Genomic DNA, 15,740 nt, shown 5'->3' on the forward strand with positions numbered 1-15,740 from the left:
GCAAGATACTGGTCAGAAATGGTCTTTTGCAGGTTTTTCTGTCTCTGTAGCCACACAAGAGGTGAGCAACTGACCCTTGGAGTCCATTTATTACCCTGGGTAATTGAATGAGCAGGTCAAGTCCTTCCAGGCTCTTACCAGTTCAAATAAATCAAGTTCAGTCATCTTCTCCAGTCTGACTCCTGGACACTCCCTAACCAATGGAGGAAATATTTCTCGGGGAACCCCTCCCCACTTTAGCAGCACATCCTCTTTGGCTTAATTCCAAACAATCCCTCCATATATTTAATTCCTAAAGTCAAAGATGGGCAAGCTCTTCCTCTCTAATGCCGAGCCTTTTTGTCCACCCGAGGGGGTGGCAATCAATCAATCAATCAATCAGGTCATTTATAGAGCGCACTACTCACCCGTAGGGTCTCAAGGCGCTGGTTTGGGGGGGGGGGGGGGCGTTACTGCTCGAACAGCCAGGTCTTGAGCTTCTTCCTGAAGGAGAGGTGGTCTTGGGTCAGGCGCAGGTCGGTTGGGAGTGAGTTCCAGGTCTTGGCGGCCAGGTAGGAGAAGGACCTTCCTCCTGTTGTCGCTCTTCGGATGCGGGGGACGGCGGCGAGGGCGTGGCTGGTTGATCTGAGGAGGCGTTTGGGGGTGTAGAAGTTGATCCGGTTGTTGAGGTAGCTCGGGCCTTGGTCGTGTAGGGCTTTGTGTGCGTGGGTGAGGAGACGGAAGGTGATTCTCTTGTTGACCGGGAGCCAGTGCAGATCTCTCAGGTGTCCGGAGATGTGGCTGCGTCAGGGGATGTTGAGGATGAGTCTGGCCGAGGCGTTCTGGATCCGCTGGAGTCTCTTCTGGAGCTTGGCGGTGGTTCCGGCGTAGAGGGCGTTGCCGTAGTCCAGTCGGCTGGTGACGAGTGCCTGGGTGACCGTCTTCCTCGTCTCGGTGGGGATCCACCGGAAGATCTTGCGTAGCATGCGCAGGATGTTGAAGCAAGATGAGGAGACGGCGTTTACAAGGGAAATAAGTAGCCCCTGCCCTTTGTCCTCTTCAAACCAGTTCTCGGTGTAGCTTCCCTTTACTAGGTTTCCTGCCATCCTGACTAATGTGGGCCTTGTGGACAAAGGTTTTACCTCCTTTATGTCTCCCTTAGACTAAACTTTCTAATACAAAGGCTTCACCTCTGTCCCTTTCTAGTTCATGGAATTCCTGGACCCACATCAAGCAGTCCATCATGAGCTGATAGAGATCCACCCCAAATCAACCACATTGCAAGGCCTAAGCCATTGTTCTGCTTTGGTGGCAGTTTTCACAGATCACTAAGGTAAAGCACTGGCTGGGCAGCTGCTAGAAGACTAATGCAAATTGGATCTGAGCGGTTTCAGCCTGGGAAAGGATAACTTTATAAAAGCTTGTTTTCCTAACTACATATAAAACATCCAACTTCACAAATTAATTCGACTTTTAATGAATTGAAAAATTGTCTTTTAATGACTGTTTGAGCCATTTCCTGTCAAACGTATCAGTTTAAAGTTTTTGTTCAGTACTTCCACATTCTCTATGCTCCAGCTACAGCCTTGCAAGTGAAAATCGCTTTTAGGGGCAATCACTGTAGAAACATGTTCTTTTAATTCTCAGACACTAAACTTTGTGAGTGACAAGGTTTACTTAGGGGTGATTTATTAATATTGAACTGCAGGGTTTCCCGCCTATAAAAACATGCTTGACAGCAAGCTTTGAAGCTGCTGCAGTCTACCTACGTAGGGTAAGCCTGAAGCCATGTTTACAGGCTTTTAACTTGGCATTTAACTTCAAGGGTGGTATATAACTTCCATGTGTACTGTTGAATTTAATGTTTACATGATGTACCAGGATCTTATAACCAAGTTAAGTATTGCAATCAGGGGTAATCCAATCGGACCTCAGGCACTTTACTCCTGTGTAGCATCATGGGTAAAGTGCACAGAGTCATAAGACCAGCAACCCAGATAGGAAAGCAATTTGGGGGTGATTCTACATGCAGTATATAAATGCAATACAATGATTATTGCTTTAGAAATTTGACCATCTTTTTTTATGCCCTCTTTGGTATTGTGCCAATGAGGTAAATGTGCATTTTCATGGTAACTCCAGATCATGTATTCTAGTTGTAGTTCAGGCATAGTCCACATATGCTGCTGCCTCTACATTTTGAGGTGAATACCTAGCCATTTGCCAAGTTGCCACATTTCCCAGTGTTCATTGAAGAGTCAGACATTGGTATTGTTCTGCAGAGTGGCAGTCTTTAAGTACATAGCTTAATAAAGTAGGGTCACCACTTTGATATTTGTGCTGTATGGCACTATTTTTACCAGCTCAGATCCAACTTCATTTGCCTCACACTACTTTATATAGTAAGGGTTAGAAAATGGAATGGGATGAAGATGGTAATATTAAAGTTACCTAGCAGTCATCGTCTACACTCTGAGATTTGTGTGGCAATGTCATTCTTCTTGCATCTCTCACTCTTTAATTGACTTTTTTGGATGTGTGTTTATGTAGTTAGCAACGGATGTGAAAGGAAGTTTATGTACAGTCAGAAGGGTGTGTCAAAAAGATTTTAATGGCTGGATAAGTGAGGGTCCTATTTCAGGGTGTGGATTAAAAAATAACACCTGTGATGAGGAACAGCAGATCTCAGATTACTGAATATTTTGCAAAACAATTGGACCACTATAATAAAATGTTACCAGTCTGTTTGGTTGCAGATATCTAGATAGCAGTAAAACTCAACAGAATTATTTCCAGATAGGAATCAGACTAAACTGTTATGAAGAAAGTGGTTTATTAATGGTGTAGTTACACAACTTCACAGTGTAATGAAGTCACAATTCGCTATTAGGTGCAATCAGTTTGCAAAACTTTCACTCGGTCCTTGGTAGGTGTGGCTCGCTGAAGTCAGGCTTTATCGAAGGAACATGTATAAAGCGTTTGGAAGTACCAAAACACATCAAAGAGAAGAAAATGCAACACAATGAAAATTCAACACCAATTTATAAAAATAGCATGTTTTTTATCTTTAAATATAGACCTCGATGACAAACATCCACCGGAGACACAATACATTTCAGCCTTTCACTTAGAGCAATAAATAGTTGTAACTGCGACTCACAATTTAGGGTTAGCCACAGCAAATAACTTACAAATAGTTATAAGGGCACTCTTGTTGTGACCAGCTCCACAATGGAGCCAGGCACAGGGACCAATAAGTTCTAGGTGCACAGTTACCTCTCAGTTAAAGCAGTCACTAGTCCTAGTCCTGGGTCGATGGTTGAACTACCACAGCAATCAATTGAGTGGTCATGAAGTAATGGATGGAGGATGCTAAAAGATGCTGAGGATGCTGAGCTGGCATTGGGGGTCTTCCTTTGACCCTCTCAGTGCACAAACACAGTGGGGTGACTTTGGCCTTAGGGGGGCATGTCCCTTGAGGACTGGGTGAAGGCCATAAAAAAAGTGTTTTGGTCTATTTCTCTCCATTTATAGCAAAACCAGCATTTCTCTTAACTGACAGTAACTTCCTTGATGGGCAAACGAACTGATCCCTGATGATTCTCTTGGTTCCATCAGACTCAGGTGCAACTTTATTGTTATTGTTTATTGTTGGCTACCAACTCACCAAGGCAGGCTTCTTCAGCTGTTATGCAACTGTGGCTGTATGTATCAAAGGAGTCATCCAACTGACACTAGGAGTCACCTTTTCTGTTGGGGTACACTTTTCCTCAAGCAGAACACAACAAGGACAGTCCAATCTTTTGGTAGCCCAAGGTGCAGCAGGTGCAGTCTAGTCTGAGTGGAAGGTGCTTTTTGCTGGGCCCAGGTAACAGCAGGGCAGTTCTTCTTCGGCCGACCTAATCTGGGTATCAGGGGTGCCACTTGTATACCTATCTCTTGCTCTCAGTGGCTGTAATAACCGCTACCCATTAGGCTACCAAGTCCCTTCCCATCTAGTGATAACTTCCTGCAAAGTGTGCCATCTAGCTAGCACAGTATGCACCATTTTACCCACTCCCAACATGACAGATCCCTTCTCTTTGTGTGTGTAGCTCCCTAGTCCATCCTAGAGGTTTGGCTATCTAGGGGCTACACGCCCACAAAAAAAACGGTTTGGCAACAACTTCTCCCTTACTAACCATGATGCCTGCCTGTCTGCTAAAACTTTAGAGCAGCCCCTTTTGGGTGTGACTACCATTTGTCCATCAAAGGTGGCTTCCCATTTGTAGCTCGATGTTTGGGCTCACATCCTGTTTGGCTTTCCTGCCAGGAAGAGGTCAAACCACTTCCAGTGGCAAGTCTTTTGTTTTCCTTCCAGAGAGTCATTCACGCCACTTCCAAGGGGGGCAGAAGGTTGTATTGAGCTCAGCAACGTGTGTTCAACTGGGAACGGTCACTGGAAACTTTCGCCAACAAAGTGGCACCTTTCTAAGGTTGCCATTTGAGTAATGTTACTATAGATTAAAGTTGTGTTTAAGTGAACGATTCTTTTGATACCTTCAAGTATCAGTATTTAGTAGTCCCATTCAGGGGTTATCACTGCTGAATTGTCAGTGTGTACCTCTGCACACACCAATGAGGCTACTAGCACTTCTAGAGTACAAACATCAACATTTGTGCCAGAACATGCACAGTTACTAAACCTCGTGTCCATCTTTTTAATATAAGACATTCTGTCTTAAGGCATCAGTAGGTTTGCATTGGGTGTGATCTGCAGATATAAACCCATTCGCTGCGGATGTTGGCCAACGGCCGTCGCGAGCACTACCTCAGTAGTGCTGTGCACATCCATTGGCCGACGCGGCCCCGCCCATTTATTAGAACGTTCCGCACTGGCGTGGAACGTTCGAAGCAGTTAAGGCGTCAAGGAGGATGGTCTGTCCTTTGCCATTCCTTTAAATGGCAAAGTTGCGTCAGCAGTTAAAGACTGTTCTGCCAGGAGGAAATGGCAGGCAGAGAATCTTGTTTTGCTTTGTCATACTTGTGGTGGCACATTAAGTGCTGCAGTCCATGAGAGACACTTTCATTTACAGGCCCTGTTTGCCCCTGATACAATATACCAAGGACTTGCAAATAAGTTAACTTATGCCAATTGTGGGTGAGCTAGACATATAACTTAAAGAGCAATGGTTCTTAACCATTAGACTTCTGAGGACTCCCACTTAATCATAACTGGAATCTGGTGACCCCCCCCCCCCGCCCACTCGGCCTAAGCAATTTCTTTGAGTTGAACCCCAAAGAAATGCACAAAAATAAAAAACAATAATTCCTAACACAAGTAAACAAATGATGAAATACTTTAGTGTATTCACTAACATTATTTACAACATCGATTACCTGTGCTCCCCATATTGTGGTGCAGAAAGTGTGCCTCCCCTGCCCCAATCCACCGTGGCTTGTTGTGCCGATTGTGTAGAGGGCAGGGGGCCATCTTGGGAGAAGTCCCGGAACCTGGCTCGACTGGTGGCAGCGCTCTAGCACATGCCATCTCGGACGCGCAGCGGACACACACATCAGACGTGCAGCCGGCGTGCCAAAGGCGCGCCAAAGGCAAGCCCGTCTGCACCCGTCCATGCCCCGGGCGCGCCTAGCGCCGGCCATGCAGCCGATTTTCCCCAGAGCTGTCGGAGGCAAGAGGGTGTATAATCGTGAGGAGATTATGGTATTAAACGCTGTGGAATGCAGTGGTGCTAAGCGGTGGAAAGTTCTGGATAGTTCTTCCAGAATGTGCCCCTCCAGGATATTCTGCTTTCAGCAATCGACTACAGCTGTTCCCGCCTCCCAAGTTAGCAATAAGATCATGATTTCAGCTGCACTTATAAATGCCTGGTCCATGGTCAAACATGCTGCCGATATTTTTGAACTTCTTTCGGATGGCCGACTTGATATTTTAGTAATCACTGAGACATGGTTAAATAACTCGTGTGCCGCGGTGATTGAGCTTGCCATTCCTAGAGGCTTTAAAATTATTCAGGCTGATCGCCTAACGGGGAGAGGGGGATCAGCAGTTGTGTTCAGGGACATCTGGTCCTTATCTAGTGAGGTGTCGGAAGAACTGGGTGAGGGTGAGGTTTTACATTTCTCTCTCACTCTCTCCCCCCACTTTACGCTGGGAGGCACGTTGGTGTATCGTCCCCCTGGTCCACCTAAGGCATTCCTCGATTTTCTGCAGGATGTTATTATGCCACGTGCCCTGTGCTTTCCTAAGTTCTTACTACTGGGGGACTTTAATGTTCACCTGGATGATTATGAAGCTCTCGATTCAAAAAGTCTGCTCGATTCTTTTAATTTAGCTCAGCTAACTCAGTGGGTTAAGATGCCCACACACTCAGGGGGCCACCTACTGGATTTAGTCTTCTTCAATTTTGACTTAGCCTTATTAGATCCAGAATATGTTACGGGGTCCGATCACCATCTGATTAGGTTTACCTGGTCTCTAGTGAAGACCTCTTGTTCCTTTGCCCCTTCCGTTGGCGTCCATCCTCAGAAGATCAGTCTCCCAGCTCTCTCCGACGCTCTACTTCAGGGCCATCCAACCTTGGGCTCTGATCTGACTGAGGCAGTGCTTCGCTTTAACTCCTGGATTGGCCGTGGGGTTAGTTCTTCCGCTAAACCTGTTGCCCGTACTAAAAAGCGCTCTTCTCCCTCAAAGCCCTGGTTTTTTAATGATTTGAAAGAACTGAAACTGGGTTGTAAAAAACTGGAGCGCTGCTGGAGGCGCATATATTGTCCCATGGCCTAGGTGGCTCTCCCTGCTGTCCAGAGGGAATATTACTCTGCTATCAGGATGGCTAAAAGTAACTACTATGCTGGTAGGATAACTAAGGCCAATAACAACAGCAAGGACATTTTTACCATCGTTAAGAGCATTCTCTCCCAGTAGGTTTGCATTGGGTGTGATCTGCAGATATAAACCCATTCGCTGCGGATGTTGGCCAACGGCCGTCGCGAGCACTACCTCAGTAGTGCTGTGCACATCCATTGGCCGACGCGGCCCCGCCCATTTATTAGAACGTTCCGCACTGGCGTGGAACGTTCGAAGCAGTTAAGGCGTCAAGGAGGATGGTCTGTCCTTTGCCATTCCTTTAAATGGCAAAGTTGCGTCAGCAGTTAAAGACTGTTCTGCCAGGAGGAAATGGCAGGCAGAGAATCTTGTTTTGCTTTGTCATACTTGTGGTGGCACATTAAGTGCTGCAGTCCATGAGAGACACTTTCATTTACAGGCCCTGTTTGCCCCTGATACAATATACCAAGGACTTGCAAATAAGTTAACTTATGCCAATTGTGGGTGAGCTAGACATATAACTTAAAGAGCAATGGTTCTTAACCATTAGACTTCTGAGGACTCCCACTTAATCATAACTGGAATCTGGTGACCCCCCCCCCCCCGCCCACTCGGCCTAAGCAATTTCTTTGAGTTGAACCCCAAAGAAATGCACAAAAATAAAAAACAATAATTCCTAACACAAGTAAACAAATGATGAAATACTTTAGTGTATTCACTAACATTATTTACAACATCGATTACCTGTGCTCCCCATATTGTGGTGCAGAAAGTGTGCCTCCCCTGCCCCAATCCACCGTGGCTTGTTGTGCCGATTGTGTAGAGGGCAGGGGGCCATCTTGGGAGAAGTCCCGGAACCTGGCTCGACTGGTGGCAGCGCTCTAGCACATGCCATCTCGGACGCGCAGCGGACACACACATCAGACGCGCAGCCAGCGTGCCAAAGGCGCGCCAAAGGCAAGCCCGTCTGCACCCGTCCATGCCCCGGGCGCGCCTAGCGCCGGCCATGCAGCCGATTTTCCCCAGAGCTGTCGGAGGCAAGAGGGTGTATAATCGTGAGGAGATTATGGTATTAAACGCTGTGGAATGCAGTGGTGCTAAGCGGTGGAAAGTTCTGGATAGTTCTTCCAGAATGTGCCCCTCCAGGATATTCTGCTTTCAGCAATCGACTACAGCTGTTCCCGCCTCCCAAGTTAGCAATAAGATCATGATTTCAGCTGCACTTATAAATGCCCGGTCCATGGTCAAACATGCTGCCGATATTTTTGAACTTCTTTCGGATGGCCGACTTGATATTTTAGTAATCACTGAGACATGGTTAAATAACTCGTGTGCCGCGGTGATTGAGCTTGCCATTCCTAGAGGCTTTAAAATTATTCAGGCTGATCGCCTAACGGGGAGAGGGGGATCAGCAGTTGTGTTCAGGGACATCTGGTCCTTATCTAGTGAGGTGTCGGAAGAACTGGGTGAGGGTGAGGTTTTACATTTCTCTCTCACTCTCTCCCCCCCACTTTACGCTGGGAGGCACGTTGGTGTATCGTCCCCCTGGTCCACCTAAGGCATTCCTCGATTTTCTGCAGGATGTTATTATGCCACGTGCCCTGTGCTTTCCTAAGTTCTTACTACTGGGGGACTTTAATGTTCACCTGGATGATTATGAAGCTCTCGATTCAAAAAGTCTGCTCGATTCTTTTAATTTAGCTCAGCTAACTCAGTGGGTTAAGATGCCCACACACTCAGGGGGCCACCTACTGGATTTAGTCTTCTTCAATTTTGACTTAGCCTTATTAGATCCAGAATATGTTACCGGGTCCGATCACCATCTGATTAGGTTTACCTGGTCTCTAGTGAAGACCTCTTGTTCCTTTGCCCCTTCCGTTGGCGTCCATCCTCAGAAGATCAGTCTCCCAGCTCTCTCCGACGCTCTACTTCAGGGCCATCCAACCTTGGGCTCTGATCTGACTGAGGCAGTGCTTCGCTTTAACTCCTGGATTGGCCGTGGGGTTAGTTCTTCCGCTAAACCTGTTGCCAGTACTAAAAAGCGCTCTTCTCCCTCAAAGCCCTGGTTTTTTAATGATTTGAAAGAACTGAAACTGGGTTGTAAAAAACTGGAGCGCTGCTGGAGGCGCATATATTGTCCCATGGCCTAGGTGGCTCTCCCTGCTGTCCAGAGGGAATATTACTCTGCTATCAGGATGGCTAAAAGTAACTACTATGCTGGTAGGATAACTAAGGCCAATAACAACAGCAAGGACATTTTTACCATCGTTAAGAGCATTCTCTCCCCCTGTGCCGAGCAATCAACGCTGCCTTCCTCGGAGCAGTGGTGTGAGGACCTGTCTTCCTTTTTTGTTGACATAATAGCTGGGATTCAGGATAGTCTGCGCACTGCTTCTTTCAATCAGAGCAACGCTTCCTTGTCATCTCCACTGCCCTTCAGCCCCCCTGCCAACTTGTTTAGGGAATTTTTGCCGCCAGCCGAATCTGAAATCCTAGCGGTTCTGAAATCCGGATCCCCCACCGACCCCTGTCCAGCTCGTGTTTTAGGAGGGGTGGCTGAGGTGGTCAGCCCTGACGTTACTGAGATCATCAATCTCTCCCTTCAGATGGCTACCGTCCCTACGTGCTGGAAGCAGGCTACAATTTTACCACTTCCCAAAAAATGGGGGCTAGATCCATTGCTCCCATCTAATTACCGACCCATTTCTCTCCTGCCTGTGCTGGCAAAAGTTTGTGAGAAGGTGGCATTTCGCCAGCTGGATGCCTTTGTGGAGGCATCAAATGCTTTGCACCCCGCTCAATCTGGGTTTCGTGCTGCTTACAGCACTGAAGCAGCGCTAGTCGAAATGTCCGAGGCTATCAGGGAGTGCATAGACAGAGGCGGCAGGGCAACCCTGATTTTGTTGGACCTCTCTGCCGCCTTTGACATGGTGTCCCATCAACTCCTTCTTACCCGGTTGTCATCCATCGGTATCATCGGCCCTGCGTTGGAGTGGTTATCATCCTTCCTGGATAATCAGACTCAGCAGGTGTGGATGCCCCCCTAGTCGTTCTCGGCCAGGATACTCTCCACTGGGGTGCCTCAGGAGTCCACCTTAAGCCCTCTGCTGTTTAATATTTACCTTACCCTACAGATCTCCTTGACAGAGGAATTGGGTGCAAAAATTATAGCCTACGCGGATGACACCCAGCTACTATTTACTTGGCCGGGCTCGGATCTGGATACCACAGCTGTCCAGACATATCTTTCATCGGTCTTCCGCTGGCTTGCACTTGCCCAATTTAAGTGTAACAAAGAAAAATCTGAAATTCTCCTCTATGGACAGTTTCCTGTCAACTTTAGAGAATTGCTGTGGCCTCCCAATGTGCCTTGCCCTAACTCTGTGGTAAATCCGGCAAAAGATTTTGGGGGGTGTGGTTCGGGGAAAATTTTAAGTTTGATGAACACATGGAGAAGTGTGGCTCACTGGTTAGAGGAGGCAGACCCTGATGCAGAGGTGAGACCCGGGACCAGGGTTCAATTCCCGACGCGGCAGGGTCTTGAGCCCAAATGTCCACGGACTTGATAATTCTCGCCTCGGTGCCTACTCGAATCATGGGTTCACACTCTGCAGCTCTGGGCAATAGCTTGCTTAATCTCCACTACGGCCCCCCCGCGGCGGGATGCCTGGTCTTCACCTTGGGGATGCCCAGTAGGGGTAATCTCGCAGGGAAAGCCAGGACGGGTTCCCAAAGCAAGCGCTAAGAGACCTGTCGGTGATTTGCCGCTATATAAATCGAAAGTAACATAACATAACATAACATTAAGAAATTAACCGGTGTCTGCTTTGGCACCCTCAAAGCTCTCCGAAGATTCTTTCCCCTGCTTCCGGGGGAGGCCAAAGAAATGGTAGCGCAGGCCCTCATCCTCTCTCGCCTCGATTACGCCAATGCTCTGTTCATTGGTATTCCGGCCTATCTGGTCATGCGCCTCCAGATTATACAGAATGCTGTGGCTAGACTCCTATTTAACATCTCGCGGAGGTCTAGCATCCGGCAGCATCTGCGTAATCTACACTGGCTCCCAGTGGTCCAATGGGTGCTGTTTAAGACCCTTATTTTTTCCTACAGGGCCATCCACGGGCAAGGGCCACGGTACTTGAGGAGATGTTTCACCCTGTATACGCCAAACCGCCCCCTCCGTTCTGCTATCCAATGCCGGCTGGCCATCCCACGGTTTCGAAGGGCGAGCTTAGGCGGACAATCTTTCTCTGTAAAAGCTGCCCCGTCATGGAACGCCCTCCCCGTGAAGCTTCGGGTCATTCAGGACTTCAAGCTTTTTAAAAAATCACTTAAAACACACATTTTCAAAATGATTGAGTAACTCCTTTCTCTCTGCCTACTTTTCCATTGCACGTGCATGCGCCAGGACACTCTTGAGTATTTGAGCGCGCTACAAAACCCCGTATAACATCTAACATAACATGAAACATATTAAAAAATATCAACATTTGTAATGTTAATAGACAGGTTTGAGCTTTTTTTAATTCAATTGAGGCCACCCATCGTTCATACAATATTTATATTCTGTTTGATACCCTTGCATTCTCCCACAAATCAATTCAAGGATACCAACTTAAATCTTTGCCTCCAATTTCAAACCCAATCACATTTAAGGGACATTTTAAAATGTCCAAACGTACAGTTTGCTTTATTATTCATATTCACGTTATCAACCTATTGATATATTTAAACCCTTGAGCATTCGCTGCAAACCTCTGAGGAGAACCACAGGTTAAGAACAACTATTTTCGAGTTTCAGAGCACTGGCACTGAGCCACATTAAAGCCATTACTTTCTTCCAATTTCAAACCCATTCACATTTAAGGAACATTTAAAAAATTTAAAACGTAGTTTGCTTTATTATTCATATTCACTTTATCAACCTGTTGATATATTTAAACCCCTGAGCAAGAGCTGCAAACCCCTGAGGAGAAGAACCACAGGTTAAGAACCACTATTTTCGAGTTTCAGAGCACTGGCACTGAGGCACATTAAGCTATTACTTTCTTTGGAACAAACAACATGCTCTTCACTTGAAAATCATGATTGCCAATTAATTTAAATGTAGTTGAAGAATCTGGAAAACAGCTTGCTTATTTCCTTTGGTTTTTTCAAACCTTAGCTGAGGTGAAAAAATAGTATGAGTTACAAGTATTGTTTGAAAATGAATAGGGCAATACATTAATGTGGCCTTGTGGCATGGCATCGTTGCCTGGTTGTTCCAATGAGCTTCTAGGAACTGCAAGTGCCTGCCTACCCTGTTAGGTGATTAGCGTGCTTTATAAATCCTGATTGATTGATTTATGGATTGCGCCCCCAATATGTCAGCACCTCTGAAGATATAGCATGGGATTCGAGAGGATGAAAAGTTATTGATCTCTTTGGCTTTCAGTTATTTGTTAAACTATTTTTTTGTTGTCAATATATGCTTCCGTAATTATTGAAAACAGTTTTTTAACTATCTTGACTTTATTTTTTTCTTCCAGGCCCTAAGGAGCATCACAGAAAATAAAGAGCACACTGCAAGACAATCGATGAAGAAGCTCAATCCAAGCCCGCAGGACTGCGATTCTCAAGATGTAAGAAAAACCTGTTTGATATTTTAATTTACAACCAAGCAAGGTTCATGTAAAAACTAAAGCTTGGGTGAAACCAAAGATGATACTGCCTACTTGTTGATACACGAAACAGCGCATACGCTAGAAATATAGCTAGTTAATACTCTTGTTCAATGTTGGGCGTTTGATGGGGTATTACAATTATTCTAAGCTTGATTTTCCTAAAGTGAATATTTAGAGTGGTTAGGTGACTTTTGTAAACTGGACACAGAGAAAGAGATTTGATTAATTGAGGATTTACCAAGCCATTTGTACTCGCTATGACTGTATTAAAGAAATTCTAGGACCTTCCCAGCAGCCAGCTACAAAGATATATTTTTATTAAAATCTCTCTTTAACTGCCAGCAGCCTGCAGTGGGCAGTCCGGGCCTAGATATTGATATATTGAAGGCTTTATCGCACTGGCATTACGTAGCGCAAACTGTCTGATTGGGTTTTTGACCTTTTTAAGCAATTAAAGTAATTCGTTTAAACAACAAAAACATGTCATAGTGGTAGGTTGCAGGGCCTGGACTTCAGCTGGAGGAGGCTGCATGGGTTCTCGGAAAACTTCCGTGGTCCCTTGAGACTCCCAAACAATGAGAGGCTAGTTCAAGACTTCATGTTCTTGTAACCCCGTCGGCATCATGCCCATGCGAGGCGTACAGCATTTTCACTCAGAGGAGCGGGTACGCAGCACCGAGGGTCTTCCATACTGGGGGCCGAGGATTTTGTTTGGGGAAAATCATAGACTCAGACCGTCAAATTTGGTCTACATGAATATTCTCTTTGGTGGTGAACATAATGCAAGGCTGGGGGAGGGGGGGGGGGGTGCAAAACTGCAAAGTGTTTCTCAAGTAAAGTTCCTTTCTGTAAATCCCACGAATCCTATTGTTAGTACCCATAGCAGCGGACGCTGTTCTGTACGTTGGTTTTCAGGTAAATTTCATGTTTCCTGACAGCCTTTCGACCTTGTTTTGATAAAAGATTGTTAACATCCATCTCAAAGGCACAAGGAAAAGGTAGTTAAAATGAACATGTTGACAAGTTAGAAACAGTCTACCCACTTACAGAGTGAACCTACACTCATTAGGAACCATTGGCAAAAAAATAAACTACAAACTGAGCATACAAGTAGAAAAGGAAGGAAACTCTTAACACTACTGGATCGAGGCAAATAATGTGGATATCATTTACATAATAAAGACATATCAAAGCCTGGGTAATATGCAACATTTTTTAAAATGCATATTTTTTTTAAACAAAATTGTAGTTTTATCTCTTTTCAGACAATCTAAATCACCAAAATATGACCTATGCAAAAGTTGCCTATTTTAAAATTTTCTGAACTGAACCAAAGATAGAGAAGTTTTAATTATCTGTACGAGTTATTGTAACTCCATACTTCTGTCTCTTCAAATCCGGTGTATATGCGAGGAGACTCGTATCAATGTCAGGATATTTTTCAGTTCAAATGATAAAATAATGTATTTCGATCTGCTCAGATTTCGAAAACTTCCCTGATGTATTATGCTAAGATTTAATACAATTTAATTATTTCAGATAACGCGCTATTAAATAAGACCTATTTTGCCGAGTGGATGACTCATTGTAGGGGTTTGCAGTTGGGCTGCTGTTTTCTAAATATCTCCTAGTTCCTCTGGAAATAAAACAAATTGCTTGTTATAACCTTGAGATCAATGCTGACTTGTCTTCAAGACTGGTTCAATGACTTCAGAAAGTCAATGGTCCAGACTGGATTGACCTTTTCTTAATGTTGCTCGGAGAACACCATACATCAGAAATAGATCGAGCGTGACCTTCACCCACCCTCTTGCTGTTCCAACATTGCTATTACATTAGTTATTAATCAAAGTGCTCCGGCACTGCAGTTGAACAATATAGGACATTCTAAACTCTGTAATTTTTAGAAGTGTTAATAGCAGAGTTTATTTAAATATTAACAAGAACATTGTTTTGTTGAAAATTAGATTTGAAAAATCTGCCTATGTCTATTGTAATATGTTGTAAGATTTCAGGAACAAGATGATGATGGAAGATTGTAGAATTGATACGGTTTGATAGTCTTAAATCACAATTGTTATTTTCTGATTCACATTCTTTATGTTTGCAAATAATGTAGTAGTCCATTTGAAACAAACCTCTCCAGGATATGTTATCCTTGATTGGTGTATTGTATAGGCTTTCAAACATATGCAAACATTTTCTTCAGAGGAAGTGCTGCAGTGTTCTTGAGGAGAAAAGCAGGTATTTGTTTACTATGTGTCACACGTCAATGATGTCACCACTCTTGTGCAGACAAAATTCATCTTATAAGAATGCCGAACACAATTTAGTGTTGCACTGTACTAACTCAGTGAACAAGCAGTGTCTTGCATGAGATTTGTACTCATGGTATACTTTCAAGTACTAGGGCCTCATTTATGAAAAGTGACGCATCGCTGCGAGAAAACAGTGATGGTCACTTTTCATTGCGCCCTCCTTGCGACCCCAATGATGCGTCATATTTACAATTTTCTGACGTATCTGTAAGCGCAAAAGTGACGCATTGCTGGAGTGTGTCACAAAAGTGATGCAACTCCAGCAATGCACCCTTTCACATGGGGAAAGCCCCATGTGAAAGGGCTTGCGTCAGTCTTACGTCTGCTGTGAGGCAGGCACAAGATTTTGACGCAGTGAAATCTCATAGATTTCACTGCGTCACTATTACGAGGCTTTTTGCGGTGGAACGCCCCCTCTGCATACATTATACCTGGCGCAGGTATAATTTAGGCAGGGGTTTACAAAGTGACGCATCTACTTAGATACTTTGTAAATAGTGCGCAACAGGAGGCATGTTTTACGCCGCCGGTGCGTCACAAAAAGTGACGCACCAGCGGCGTAAAAGTGACGCACGGCCTCATAAATGAGGCCCCTAATATCTATGTGCCTAGTGTTAATTGCGTAAAATGGTTCCACCTCATTATGCCCACTTTGCGTGAATTATCAGGCAGTATTTTTTGCTTTGTAGTGCAAAGCTATTTAGCACAAGTCTCACATCAAGTTTTGTATGCAAAGTTATCAACACACCCATTTGTACGGCTTTGTTTCACGTAGTGTAGTTTAGTGCCTAGCAAGGGCCTTTGCTAAACCTTATAAGTCTTTGTCATAATTTGACAAGCTAAAATTTGACTGACATTTAGACCCAGTTTTTCTACCTCTTACATGCGTAGGGCGAAACAAGGGCTTAGTTAAGATTTACAAAGAGATGCAAAGTATGATTTGCATAGCCTTGC

General features: G+C 44.9%; 1 protein-coding gene across 3 annotated transcripts in view; it reads left to right on the forward strand.

The window, feature by feature from the left end:
• LUZP2 (leucine zipper protein 2) overlaps window positions 1–15,740 on the forward strand; it is a 1,331,862-nt gene that overhangs the window by 1,144,211 nt on the left and 171,911 nt on the right. The window contains exon 10 of one of the 3 annotated variants that reach the window (XM_078684660.1): window positions 12,334–12,426. The exons of the other annotated variants lie outside the window; for them this stretch is intronic. Coding sequence (XP_078540786.1) covers window positions 12,334–12,426 — 93 coding nt within the window. The remainder of the gene's footprint in view (window positions 1–12,333; window positions 12,427–15,740) is intronic. 3 annotated transcript variants of the gene reach the window in all.

Source organism: Lissotriton helveticus, chromosome 3_2 (genome assembly GCF_964261635.1).
Source record: "Lissotriton helveticus chromosome 3_2, aLisHel1.1, whole genome shotgun sequence".
Lineage (NCBI taxonomy): Eukaryota > Metazoa > Chordata > Amphibia > Caudata > Salamandridae > Lissotriton > Lissotriton helveticus.